Source organism: Pagrus major, chromosome 9, assembly GCF_040436345.1.
Source record: "Pagrus major chromosome 9, Pma_NU_1.0".
Taxonomy (NCBI): domain Eukaryota; kingdom Metazoa; phylum Chordata; class Actinopteri; order Spariformes; family Sparidae; genus Pagrus; species Pagrus major.
In genome coordinates this window covers 6,231,580-6,245,618 of record NC_133223.1, presented here as the reverse complement: position 1 = coordinate 6,245,618, position 14,039 = coordinate 6,231,580, and the positions used below count along the sequence as shown (strand labels likewise).

At 40.7% G+C, this 14,039-nt stretch overlaps 1 protein-coding gene and 1 long non-coding RNA gene across 2 annotated transcripts; both read left to right on the top strand.

Moving 5' to 3' along the window:
- The first annotated feature begins 5,399 nt into the window (after window positions 1-5,399).
- On the top strand, window positions 5,400-6,667 carry LOC141002458 (trace amine-associated receptor 13c-like). The gene is made up of 2 exons (XM_073473798.1): window positions 5,400-5,569; window positions 5,848-6,667. The coding sequence occupies exons 1-2, from the start codon at window positions 5,400-5,402 to the stop codon at window positions 6,665-6,667; spliced, it is 990 nt and encodes a 329-aa protein (XP_073329899.1).
- Window positions 6,668-9,321: 2,654 nt separating this feature from the next.
- On the top strand, window positions 9,322-10,531 carry LOC141002470 (uncharacterized). Its single transcript, XR_012179631.1, has 3 exons — window positions 9,322-9,410; window positions 9,498-9,578; window positions 10,323-10,531. It is a non-coding gene; the product is annotated as an uncharacterized lncRNA (long non-coding RNA).
- Window positions 10,532-14,039: the final 3,508 nt, after the last annotated feature.

Here is a 14,039-nt window from a genome sequence, read left to right as displayed (position 1 = left end):
GCCCGGCTCTACTGGGTGAGAAGCTGACAGCAATGCAGGTGGATTCCCCCCTTGTGACCTGGATTATTGACTATCTGACTGGCAGACCACAGTATGTGCGCTTACAACACTGTGTATCAGATAGAGTGGTCAGCAACACCGGGGCCCCACAGGGGACTGTCCGTCTCTCCCTTCCTCTTCACCCTCTACACCACGGACTTCAACTACTGCACAGAGACCTGTCATCTGCAGAAGTTCTCGGATGACTCAGCAATAGTTGGATGTATCAGTGAAGGTGCAGTACAGGACTGTTGTGGACAACTTTGTCACATGGTGTGAGCGGGACCATCTACAGCTCAATGTGACAAAGACCAAGGAACTGGTTATGACCCTGAGGAGGACCAAGGTGCCATTGACCCCTGTTTCCATCCAGGGGGTCAGTGTGGACATTGTGGAGGATTATAAGTATCTGGGAGTCTACATTGATAATGACCTGGACTGGGTTAAGAATACAAATGCCCTCTACAGGAAGGGACAGAGTCGTCTCTATTTTCTGAGATGATTGAGGTCATTCAACATCTGCCGGACTATGCTCGGGATGTTTTATGAGTCTGTGGTGGCCAGTGCTATACTCTATAATGTGCTGGGGCAGCAGACTGAGGGTGGCGGACGCAAAAAGACTGAATAGCCTGATCTGAAAGGTCAGTGACGTTGTGGGAGTGGAGCTGGACATCCTCCTCTCTGGTGCCAGAGAGGAGGATGCTGTCCAAGTTACGTCATCTTGGATAATGGCTCTCATCCACTCCATGATGTGGTGTTCAGCCACAGGAGTACATTCAGCACTAGATTGATCCCACCAAGATGCACCACAGAGCGCCACAGGAAATCATTCCTGCCTGTGGCTATCAAACTGTTTAATTCCTCTCTCTGAGTGTGGCATCATTGCTCTGTTTTTATGTACATTTCTTGTATTTTTGTTTTGTTTTTGTTGATATTATCATAATTATTATTATTTCTGCATATTCTGAATTTTGAATGGGAGCAGCTGTAACACAAACAATTTCCCCTAGGGGATAATAAAGTATTTCTGATTCTGATTCTGATTAATTTATCACTCAGAACTGGTGTTGTCAACCACGTCTTGACCCAGGATCTCTAAATAATAAAGTCTTGGAAAGTGTTGTGTCCCAGCAACTTTCAGGCTACCTACGTATTTCAAAATAGTCTTCTGGAACCTTTTCAATCAGTCATTCCACCGAAACTGCACTTACCAAAGTGGTAAATGATATTCTACTTACTTTGGACTCAAACTCTACCTTGGTGCTTCTGTTACTAGATCTCAGCGCTGCATTTGATACCATAGATCATGGCATACTGGCATACCAACTTGAAAGTCAATTTGGCATATCTGGCCTGGCTCTTGCTTGGCTAAAGTCTTACCTATCGGAAAGAACAAAATGTGTTTCTTATAATAATACTACATTAATATTTACTGATGTGGAGTATGGAGGACTCTGTTCTTGGCCCTTTGCTCTTCTCTTTATATATTTCAGAGTTATGGAATACATTTTGCCTGCTATGCAGATGACACTCAGCTGTATGTGCCCATAAAAGTTGATGATAAATCTCAAATCACGAAATTTGAGACCTGCTTGTATGCAAATGAAATGGAAAAACCTCCTGCTCCTGAATTCGGATAAAACTGAAATGCTGGTCATTGCCCCCCGCTCGACTGAGACACCACTTTGATTAGGTGACGGTAACTCTTGACAACTGTGTTATTTCTCAAAGTTCAATTGTCAAGAATCTTGGTGTTACATTTGATTCTACCCTCTTTCGATCAGCACATCAAAGAAATTACCAAGATTGCTTTTTACCACCTGTGCAACATAGAGTCTTAACACGTACAAAAAAAATTTGATCATATTACACCAATCCTAGCCTCACTCCATTGGCTCCCAATTCATATAAGATCAGACTTTAAGGTGCTGCTGATGACATACAAATCTGTACACGGTCTTGCCTCGTCATACATACCAGATCACATTACAGTGTACCATATATTCCACCTCGTGCATTACGCTCTCAAAATTCAGGGCTCCTGACGGTTCCCAGGGTTAAGAAGAAGTCAGCTGGCTGCAGGGCTTTTTCTTATCATGCCCCCTTCCCCTGGGTAACCTCCAAGCTGACATCAGACAATCTGGCTATATTGACGCTTTTAAAAATCTAAACTCAAAACTTACTTCTTTGACTTAACCTTTAATTAGTTATCGACTTCGATTGCTAGCTATATAAATAAAATTGATTTGATTTGATCACGTTATTCACATATTGTTGTGAGCTTGATTGCTGTTCCCTCATAGTCAGGGGTGAAAGTAAGCCGGTACGGTCCGGTACTGCGTACCACTAAAAGATTCAGTGGCGGTACGCAGTACCAGGAGGAGGGGGGAGAGCGGCTGCCTGCTGAAGCCCTCATTCAGAACCAGTCACGGCCGCACTTTGGGTCAGAAAATAGATCCGCTAGCAATATGCAGTCTTGAACACTACTATGTCTGTTTATAAATTACTTTTAACTCATTCCGAATTGTTTCTGAACTATCCGTGCTGAGTTTTGGTCCATGCTGGACGGAGCCATGGCCGGACATCTCCCTCTCTTCCTCACGGCTCTTGCCCTGCTTCTCTCCCCCTGCCCTCGGAGAGAGCCTGGTGGGCTCCTCTGCGCCCAGCCTTCGAAACGTGCACTACGTTTAATGTCTTTCCGTTCGTTGTAAAATGTCCCAATTAAAATCAGTAGGAGAGTAAACAGTTGTGTTTCATGTTATTATATTCAACTTCAACGACACAGAACAACTTGAAAAAAAATTGCTTATGAGCTAACGACCAGAGATTTCGCTCAGCAGTACCTGAATGTGAATGCGCATGCGCGTCTACTTCCGAAACAGAGCGGTTGCTATGGGGATGGCCTCTGTGGAAAATCTTTTAGGTGATGTATTTTGATGAGGGGTAGATCCACTTTGAGTTTTTGCTCATGACCATCTGTTCTTAATCATTTATGTGATACTTAGTATGTCAGAAAGTCCAAAGACAGAGACTTGTTAACTGTTCAGGTATGAAATGAGGATGTTGAAAATGTTTCAAGTTATGAAATTTTCACATAAGCCTGTTAAAAGAGACACTTTAAAATGTTCCAATTTTTATGTTTATTGAATATCAGTCGTGTTCACGGCAGAAAGTATTCTGGATGTTTATCAATGTTTCATACATGCCAGCACCTTAATAATTAAAAGAAATATTTTATCATATTGTCAAGTGTTTCTAATTTCTGCCTACTCCACACAGGTAGCCTACAGTAAAATATTGAAATGTTTTTATTTGTTTGGGTTTTGACTTTGCTGTTTTTAAAATGCATGAAGCGAGAGAGAGAACAATATGAGGCAATGAAGGTTTTGGTAATAGTACCGGCAAGAATTTAAATCTACTTTCACCCCTGCTCATAGTGTTGAAGGGAAGGGAATTCCTTCATGGTGAAGTGATGTTGCATGCAGTTCATGAAAGTGATTCATCTTTGGAGGATGTCTCCATTAACATCCCACCAAGCTGGAGGGCTGGCAGATCAATCTGGAGGCATCAGGTGGTGTTGATCCCTTGCTACAGGTCGATGTAAGCACCGCTAGATGTATGGGGATAGAATACTTACATAAACCGCGCGCGAGCAAATTGGATCCGCGCGCGCGCAAATCAAACATCCGCGTGCGCATTTTTTTTTCTGAGCGCTTTCAAAGCACTCGCGAGCTATTTTGTATCCTGCATCTCTGCCCCCTCGAGCAGTATTGTAGCCTGCGAGGAGAAAAACAGCTCGAGCGTGCGCAGAGTCCACTCGCAATACTTTCCCATGCTCGTGGTGATGAGTGATTTTTTTTAGTGGGCGGTTTTTGTCAGCAAGGGGGCGGGCCTGGGGGGCATGCCAATCACCATTGTATCCCGAATATAATTGGTTGAGCGAATTCACCAAGTGGACAGCAAGGTAAGGCAACACCACTAGGACAAATGGGACAAACCACACAGCCCTGAATGAGGAAGGCCTGGGAGATGAGAATAAAGATGAAGTCGGAAGAAGTTTGACTATGTTACCTGTCTATTGATGAGACAGGATACCTACTACTAATTAAGCCACACTAGTAACGCAGTGTGAAAGCAGCTAATTATGAAGTTAGTTAGCTTTACCACATAATAACATCTTAACTATGACAAAGACATTTATTGACTAGCCACATTACAGCTATCAATTTTCAGCTATTACCCAACGAATACAATAAGTAGGCTAGCAAACTCGTCGACACTTTCGTCCCTCAACTTAGTTTGAAAAATGTTCCTGTTCGCAATGCAACTGCGATCTCACTGGCGATAATTGGTCGGACCTTCCCCCTTTGTTGACAATATCATTAGCCAGTCGTCTGGGAAAATGCGTAACATAATCTGTAAAAATTTGATTACTTTCTGCTACATTTGGATTACGTCAATACCATATATGTAAATAGAGACAAGAGTAAATAAATATCAATAAGATTACTTTTATTTAACCTTAATATACATGTGTATTCTTTAAGAGGACAGAGGTGGACACCAGGGTTCCTTCTGGGGGGAAAGCTGGTAGGTGGTTGTGGCAGACTATCTGGCTCTTTCTCTGTCTTACAGCCTTTAGGCCGTGCAGGGTGGTATCTTTTCTTTGCTGTTAAGGTAACAAAAAAGACAATACGGGGGAAAAAGTGCAAAATATGCTGGCAAAATACACTAAGCACACAGATACAATTACACTACAATACTAAAACACTACAAATATATGACTCCGCACAATAGTCAAGTTGCTGTTCTTGAGCTATGGCATTAATTGATGACTAGAACATGTTTTGCCTAATATTATGATGTCATTGTGAAGTTGACCTTTGACCTTTTGAAAATAAAGTATCATCACTATGAGATATTTGTGTAAAATGTTGTCATAATCATTATATGAATTGTTGAGTAATGGTCAAAAATGTGTTTTGTGAGCTCACAGTCACCTTCGACCACCAATATCTGATCAGTTTATCCACCAGTTTAAGTGAACAAATTTGAAGATATTCCCTGAGGCCCTCTTGAGATATCGCCTACACAAGAATGGGATGCATGTATGGACAACCCCAAAACATAATACCTCTAGCCACAGCTATTGACGGCATGGAGGCATAAAAACAAGTGTAGGTACACAATACAGAAAGAGCATGATGTGAGGGAGGAGGGACATCAGTCGCTATGTGAACTGTGAGAAAACATGAGCTCTAGTGTGAAGAAGGCACAGGGACAATAGTTATAAAAGAGCTGTGTGACAGTGTTTTGGACAGAGAGCTGCCGGAACTTGGCAGAACTTCTCCTCTTTGGTGATGGAGTCATTGGATGGAACAGAACTCTGCTTTCCACAGCTAAACTCATCTTGCGAGAAACCTACACATCCTCGCACTGAAGCCATGCTCATTTATGTTCTTCTTTCCTCCATTTCTCTGATCACCGTGTCTCTAAACCTGCTGGTCATCATCTCCATCTCCCACTTCAGGCAGATATAATCATCTAAAGTGTTTTCATAAATATAATAACTTTTAAATTGTTTTATTCTGATATAGTTGTGACACACTATACTGTCTCTGCCGTCTCTCACGCACACAGCTATTTTGTGTCTGTTTGTTGATAATTTACAGTGTGTAATGTCTTTATTGCCATTGCCTCTTTTCATTTAGACACGTTGCTGCATTATTACATTTAAAGAACAAATTAAATCATTTGTTATGACTTTGTGGCTAAAATATGTAAAGTGATGATATTCTCCTTCTCCAGGCAGCTCCATACCCCTACCAACCTCCTCCTCCTCTCTCTGGCTGTCTCAGACCTCCTTGTGGGCCTCGTGCTGATGCCAGTTGAAATCATCTACATAGAGTCCTGCTGGTTTCTTGGTGACATTCTGTGCACTATGTATTATGTTGTGGACTATATCATTACCTCTGCCTCAGTAGCCAACATGGTGCTCATATCAATTGACCGCTATATAGCTATATGTGAGCCTCTGCAATACCCCACCAAAGTCACTACAAGAAGAGCACAAATCTGTGTTTGTTTGAGTTGGGTTTGTTCTGTTCTGTTCAGGATTCTCCTTTTACATGATCACTTGGAAAAACCTGGAAAATCCAACTCCTGTTTTGGAGAGTGTGTGGTTGTAATCAATTACATAGCAGGGATTATTGACCTTGTTTTCACCTTTATTATACCCATTGCCATCATCATAATTCTGTATATGAGAGTATTTGTGGTGGCTGTGTCTCAGGCACGTGCCATGCGGTCTCATATTGCAGCTGTAACAGCCCAACGTTCAGGGACAGTAACTGTGAAGAAAACAGAGTTGAAAGCGGCAAGGACTCTTGGTATTGTCCTAGTTGTGTTTTTGTTGTGTTTCTGTCCATACTATTACCCCAGTCTGGTAGGTGAAGATACATCAGTCGATGCTTCATCTGTACCCTTTGAAATCTGGCTGGCACATTTTAACTCCTGTTTGAACCCTGTCATATATGCCTTTTTCTACCCCTGGTTCAGAAAATCTATTCGACACATTCTGACACTTAAGGTACTGAAGCCTGGGTCACGTGATGCTATAATAATATGATAACATGTAAGGGTTTTCAAACTAACGTTTTTTAATGGGAGAGGAATGATAATTAATTGTGCTATTCTTGAGCAAATCATGAAAAATTGTTGATGTTCTTTAATTGTATACTGTGTATGTATGTATACATTAAACTGTTGATCAATGTTGGACTCTTCTAGTCAGATTTCCTCATGGACATACATACAGAGATAAACACTGACATTCATGTGTGAAACCTCAACAGTTCATGTGGCTTGTGATTAAGATACTTCAGTAATAATCATTGAAGCATAAACATATTAATGTTTAAACAGAATATCCAATGTGAAAAAAGCATGCATTAATTAATTAAATGATTGTGTATTTTCTATTTGAAAACCAAAACCTAGCTTACTTTGATTTCATAGTCTCTTGACTTCATCAAAAGAACAGAACCATATTTTTCAAATTATCATGATATTATATATAACATAACATGTGGTCATGTTTTATTTTATATACTGAAATATATACTGAAAGAAACTGTTTTATATATAAATACATTATATAATATAAATAAATAGTTACCAGAGGAAAAGTATAATACTGAACAGTGACGAGAAACTGAGGGAAGTCAAACTGAGGGAAGTCAAATATTACTGGATGTCTGTTGTTTGGAATTAATAATAATATATGAAATTCACGATGGCTGCAGGAGAACACCAAAACATTCAAAAGATAAGGAAATATTTTCTGGTTGCTCATCAGCTGATGTGATTGAGCCACTGATGATGAAGCATGAATGAAATGGGTCTGCTTGTCCTGAACTGACACAATGTACTAAGTTTCTGTGTCTGAAATCGCTGGCTTGTTCATTAAGTCATTACATCCAATTTGATAGACGCCTAGTAGTTTATTCTATAGTGAGCAGAACATTGAGATTTTTGACGCTTCCTAATCATGACTGAAAAGCTGGAAACATGGTTTCATCCAAGGCCCCCACGTTAGTTTGGAGAGGCCTCATTTTTCTTGAAAACCATTATAGTTGTACTGTCTAGATATTGTTTGGAATTGTTTCATTCAGGTAGTAAAATATGGGTGATATTGTCCTACTACTCACAAATGTGTAGGCTTTCCACAATTTAAGAGCAGAATTATGTAAACTTTTGTGATAGCATTAAATTAATGTGATTCATCATGGTTGGCAAAGGATATAGCTGTTCTTGAAACCTTGATAATTCATGAACATTATTTAACTGTATGCATAATGTATAATATTTGCATACTGTATACTTATCTTTTTGCAAGGGAGGACTTTTATAATATATTTTTATTGAGCCACTTGAACAGGCTAACCTCACATGGCTGTCTGGTAAAAATGTTTTTCTCCATGCTACTGCATCTGATAAGAGGGTTGGTGATCTGCATGCCCTGTCAGTTGCCAGGGTCTGCTTGCGTTGGAATTCTGATGGGTCTGGGGTCACTATGTGGCCCCGCCCAACCCCTCTGTTCTTCCCAAGAGGCTTTAGGCTTGAGTTTGGCAGTCTTTGCCTTTTTCAACAGCAAAGTAATATGGCTGGGGAATTAATGATTTAACAACAACGGGACAAACTATTATAGCATAAGAGCCGAAAACATTTTTTTTCTTGTGTATTATTGTAGTTATATAAATGTAATTTCTCATGCTGTTAGATTACAGATAGACCACGTTGTCAGGTGCGTGCGTAAATCTGAGAGTAAACTTTGTTTTGCCATGTGAAAATGATTAAACACACACTGAAACAGAGTCTTTAATGACATGTGTGACCTTTGAGTTTATTTGTTCACTCAGACACTTGTGTTGCGGTAGCAAGTACACCAAATTCAGAACCTCAGAGTTCAGCTCTGTCCAAACTACAATGTGGTTAAAGGCACGTGTTAGGTCGGCAGGAGCCATTCCGCCATTGTTAAGTACACGTGAGCTCTGAGTTTCAGAGTCGTTACACAAGTGGCCCTAACGACTCCTCCAGTTAGTTAGAACTTAAGAAGCCTCTTGGATGAGAGGTGAAACATCTTCAAGAAACTGAAACAAGTCCAGTTACGATTACAGCACTTAGGATTACATCAATATTTTTTCCATACATTTCAGCTTTTGGAATTTTTAACCCTATAAAGTTACTTCACATGAAGTCTGCAGATATGTACTAGCCATACTAGCCTACCTAAATCTCTCCGTGGAAAATATTCTTCTTCAGCAGGTATTTTAGTCATAACAACTTTGAGCTAGCTAAGCAGTTTTGTGTTAATATGTGCAGTATTTATTCAGTTTGGGAAATCCCACGATCTCTGGAGCATTCATGGCGGACTCAAAAGGGACTAGATATAATCATTGTGTAGCCAGGTGTAAAAAACATTCAGCTATAACAAAAGGAAGAGAGACTGTATATTTTCTTATATTATCTTTATTTGTAATGTTCAGTCGCTGAAGTGTTAATTTTCCCATTGCAATTAAATGCACCACACAGTTCACGTAGCCCCACGTGGGGGGGTACCTAGTCTCAGCAGCCAATCAGAGGCTACGCAAGCCACGCTCAGCCTGTCGTCTCGAAGCGAAATGCAAAGCGCGCTATTTTCCCGGTCCCTTCCGACTTCAGCCAGAGAAGCGAGGGCCGCTGCATGTAAAAGAGGAGAGAAAACAGGAGGAAACCCCGGAGTTTACCTGTGAAAAAGGAAAAAGAGAGTGGAGCACTTACCCACTGGAGTCCGGAGCTGAGTGACGGAGCAAAGGAGAGGAGTTGCGTCGGTAAGACGAGTCAATTATCCGATGATAAAACAGCTTGTTGACGCTTACCGTCGTCTTCGATGCTAATGCTACCTCTGTGCCTAACAGGCTAACCACTTGCCTTTCATCTAGAGAGCTGTTACGAAGTCCGACTCCGGCGTGCTTCGCCTTGATACACACAGAGCAACGGTGAGAAATGTGCATTTTAGCTGCTCTGGTGCTATTTTCCCCTTTTATCCCTTGTTTATCCGAGTGCTAAAAGAAAGCATTGGTGATATTAAGGTTATGAGAGTGAACTGAAGTGAATAATGGTGCAATATTTCTGAACATGTTTACATTGTGGTTATCATTTCATGCTGATGTGAATATATTTAAAGGGGAAGTGTTTACATTTTCCTAATGCCAATTTAAAAGGAAAATGAGTAATTTCATATGTTGTGATGAATGTTACAATATTTTATTTATGTTACTTCAACTGAGCTTAAAGTTACAAGAGGGTAATTTTTGGTGCATTTCTCTTTCACGAATAGGCCTATATAGTGTAAGAGTAAATTGAGCACACTTCTTTAATACCTCTAAGTCTTTACTCAGAATGTGTACTGTTATTTTATTTGCACATGGTTCTGATATGGTTATGATACATGATATTTTGAATGTTAATGGTTACTTACCATAGCTATTATTGAAACCCTGTTCACACGAACAGCAGGTAAATATGTGAGCACTTTAATGTTTAGTTCTCATAAATGATACTTAAGACTTAAGACTGAATGTTGTACAACTAAAACAAAGATTTGAGATTTGAATAGAGATAAGATAATAATATTCATGTCGGAATTAGATGTAAAGGTGTGCATCTTTTGACAGAATATCCCTAATGATGCATCTGAGAACGAACGGTGTTGAATGTTAATTATCTGACCCTGTCTATAGGTCAGGTTTTTTTTGGAGGACTGAATGTGGTTCAGGACACACTTCCTGCTGAAACTGATGGCGAGCCAAGTACCCTGAAGAAAGTTCGGCACCGAGGAGATCCACGTACACACCTATTCACACAAACATTACACACTGACATTACACTACACGACCAAAGTGCCTTACTTTGATCCTGGGAATCAGGTGAACTGCAGTGACTCAAACAAACAAACCTGAAACAACTTTTTATCTTGTTTAAGGGCCCCAACGGACACTTTTTTTTTTTATTTTCTAGTGTGCACACTACTTTCTTATTTTTCTAAATGTTTGGGTAATTTTGGATTTTGTTAAAAATTATAAGGGTGGCTACTCAACTGTTATTCTCGTGTCTGTCTCCTTATTGTTGCTCATACCGTGGCTCCTGTCGAATTTAGTATCTTCTGATTCTGGTCCAGCTTCCATTATTAATCTAATTAGTTATTATATATGTAATTCACTTTTATAATCTTTAAAAATGGTTACAATTGCTTCACCAAAAACCCTCTGTGTCTTCCACATTTGCGGAAATATGGAAAAAATTAGCAAATGTTTTGTGTTTGCATAGGATTGCTTATGACTCGTGTAATCTGAACATTCCTAATCATTTCCGAGCATTTGAAAAGTCCAAAACTCAAAATATATTGAAAAAAGGTTGATGTAATAAATCAAAAAACCACAACATGTTTTTACCTTACAAAATATTCTGCTTCAATCCATGTTTGTTGGCCTTCAGCCTTCGCTGTGGCAAAAAAGTTTGCTCCTGGATTTTCACATGTACCTGATCACGTAGTCTAGCAGTAATCTAAAAGTATGAGAAATTACTTTTATATAACTACAATAACAAAGAAGAAAACGTTTCTTACACTACAATAGTTTGTTCCGGTATCACCACAGATACTGTTATCGCAGTCAGCCGCTCAGACAAGTGCTGCACACGCAGTTTTTTCCTTCCCCAGCCATATTACTTTCACTTTCATGCAGTACTGTTGAAAAGCAAAAAGCTGAAGCATAATATTAATGACGTCATGGTATGGTAGTCTAATGATCATTAAATATGCTCTGTGTGGGAATCGCATTCTCTCACATACGCAAATACTGTATATGATACAGTAAGAACAGCTGATTTCACGCTGATGTAATGCTTCAGCTTCCATCATGGAAGCTCCTCCTGGTGGATAGATAAACCATAGCAACTGGTTTCCACACATGGCGCTTAGGGGCATTTAAAATTCGGCCCTGCGTTCACTACGTCATCGTGGGGGATCTCATTCCAGTCTCGGACTCTTCCAGGTCTGAACATGAACCCATCATGGAGGAACGGGAAGTTTTAAGAGGTTTCATCTGTATTGCATAATGTCTCTGCCGTTCAGGAAAAATGAAATAGGAGAGTTACATATGTAACAAAAGTTCTATGAATTCTGAATGACCGCCAGAGTTCACCTTCTCTTGGAGTCTTGATGAGAAGATTCTGTAGGAGACGACTGCTGGGTACCAGGTCCCTATATCAAGTTGCTTGCTTCACCCAGGTCACACGTGACTTTGTTGGTACTATGGCTGTGTCCAAATTCAGGGGCTGCAGCCCACGAAGGGCGCATTTGAAGGCCAATTACGTCACAACGCTGCGCGAAGGCTGTCCAAATTCGAAGGCTGCTCCACATGCAGCCCACAAATGCAGCCTTCCCCACCCTCATTTAGGAGGACGCACCGCTACTATCCTTCGCGGCCTCACATATCCCAAGATCCTTTGCGCACCGCTGCTCAGTCCCGAAACAGAAGAGGAAGCAAGAGAAAATGGCGACATCAAGTGGCGCAGACATGACATTTAAATTTAAGTAATGGGTTTATACTCGGTTTTTACTCATTTGAACATCCAACGTCAGATATGTTAAACTTCAAGGGACTATAAAACCTCCAAAGTTTAACTTTCAGTTAAAATGCGTGACGCTGGTACTGCTGTGGTAAATATAGTTGTTAATCACCAATGGGTTAATGTTTATTTTGTAATGTTGATAATTCAATTCAGATTTGACACATTGTACACACACAAATAAGTGTACACGTTTGATAGATTTGAACCAAAACAGACTCGCTCGCTAGTGGCCGCGGTGCTCCGCTGCCGGGGCAGCAGCCACTATCCGTACGAGCTGCCGGGCCAGCAGCCACTATCCATACGAGCTGCCGGGGCAGCATCCACTATCCGGACGAGCTACTGTCCGGACGAGCTGCACCACCGCGGCAGCTGCCTCGGACGCTAGTGGCCGCGGTGCCCCGCTGCCAGGGCAGCAGCCACTATCTGTACGAGCTGCCGGGCCAGCAGCCACTATCCGGACGAGCTGCCGGGGCAGCAGCCACTACTGAGGCAGCCTCGACATCGGCAACTGACGGTATTTCGGCACTTGCCGGTTACACCTTTAGGTGTTCTCACAGCTGCCAGTGGGTGCAACTGCCACTGTTTTACCTACACTAAAGCTATGCCCTTTATGTTTTTTTATTTATTTATGTAATATTTTTCAGACCCAGATAAGCAGAACACCAGGAGGTCTAGGGCCACAACACCTGAACCTCTCCCCCAGCAAGAGCACTGTTCCCACCTGCTTCAAGACTACAACCCCACCCACCCACATCACAGACTGTTCACACTTCCACCCTCAGGCCGGAGGTAGCCTACAGAAGTGTGAAATGCAGAACATCAAGGCTGAAAAACTCTTTCATCCCCTCTTTCATCATAATCCTGAACAGATAACAGGAGTCACAACCACGGACTCCCTCATCACTGTACATTTTGCACATTGCATTGCTAACATCAGACACTTCACTTTTGTATACAAATAAGATTTGTATTCTTTATTTATTGTAATTTCTTTTTTTATTCTATTTTATAACTCGGCATCAGTGTGGACAGCAAAGAAAAAAATTAATTGCACAGAGAAACTTGTTTTTTCTTGCTGTACATGACAATAAACACTTTGAATCTCTTGTTTCTTGTTTGAAATCGCTCTAAATACATGGGTCATGACTCATTTTTTCATACATATATGTCAAAGAGATGGCGCAGTGAGATAAGTAGGTGCCTCATATGTATTGAAGGGACTATAGCCCTCACTGCAGAGGCCCCGGTTCGAGTCTCGCATCGGACGTCCCTGTACTGTGTGTCTCTCCCCCCTCTCTCCATCTCCTGTCTCTCTCTCCAAGGTGCACTATCATTAAAGGCATAAAATCCCCCCACACCCCAATTTTTTAGCCTTTTAATAAATAAAGTAATGAAAAATAAAGATTTTTGGAAATTGAAAAGATGTATATAGTAACATAGTTTCAAATATAGCCTAAAGAAAAGGAACATTCAGGCATATATAACATTACATGAATACAGGTAATTTTGATACATGTTGTGCATGAAAGTGCTAAGTAGTACATTAGGCACACACAAGTACATTAAAAATTCTTCAAACTTGACAAGGCCACACACTGGAAAAGAGCGATGTAAGACCTACACAATACGTTGTTCCTAACCATTTTCGGGATAGAGACGGCAGGAGACAAAGAGGATCAAAGTTAACGTAAGTAAACAATCAAAATGGTCAGAAATGTATTTTTATTTTAAAACGTGTCAACATGTTAATAATGAGCTTCCATTGATTTCCATTGAGCATAACTGTTTGTGCTGTTGTATTTTGTGTTGATTTTAAGTTGCAAACT

Excerpts from the sequence above, each read along its gene's own strand:
- LOC141002458 (XM_073473798.1), top strand. The coding sequence starts at position 5,400 with ATGGAGTCATTGGATGGAACAGAACTCTGCTTTCCACAGCTAAACTCA. Across the intron at positions 5,570-5,847 it reads ATCTCCATCTCCCACTTCAG|GCAGCTCCATACCCCTACCA; the intron begins GCAGATATAATC and ends CTCCTTCTCCAG.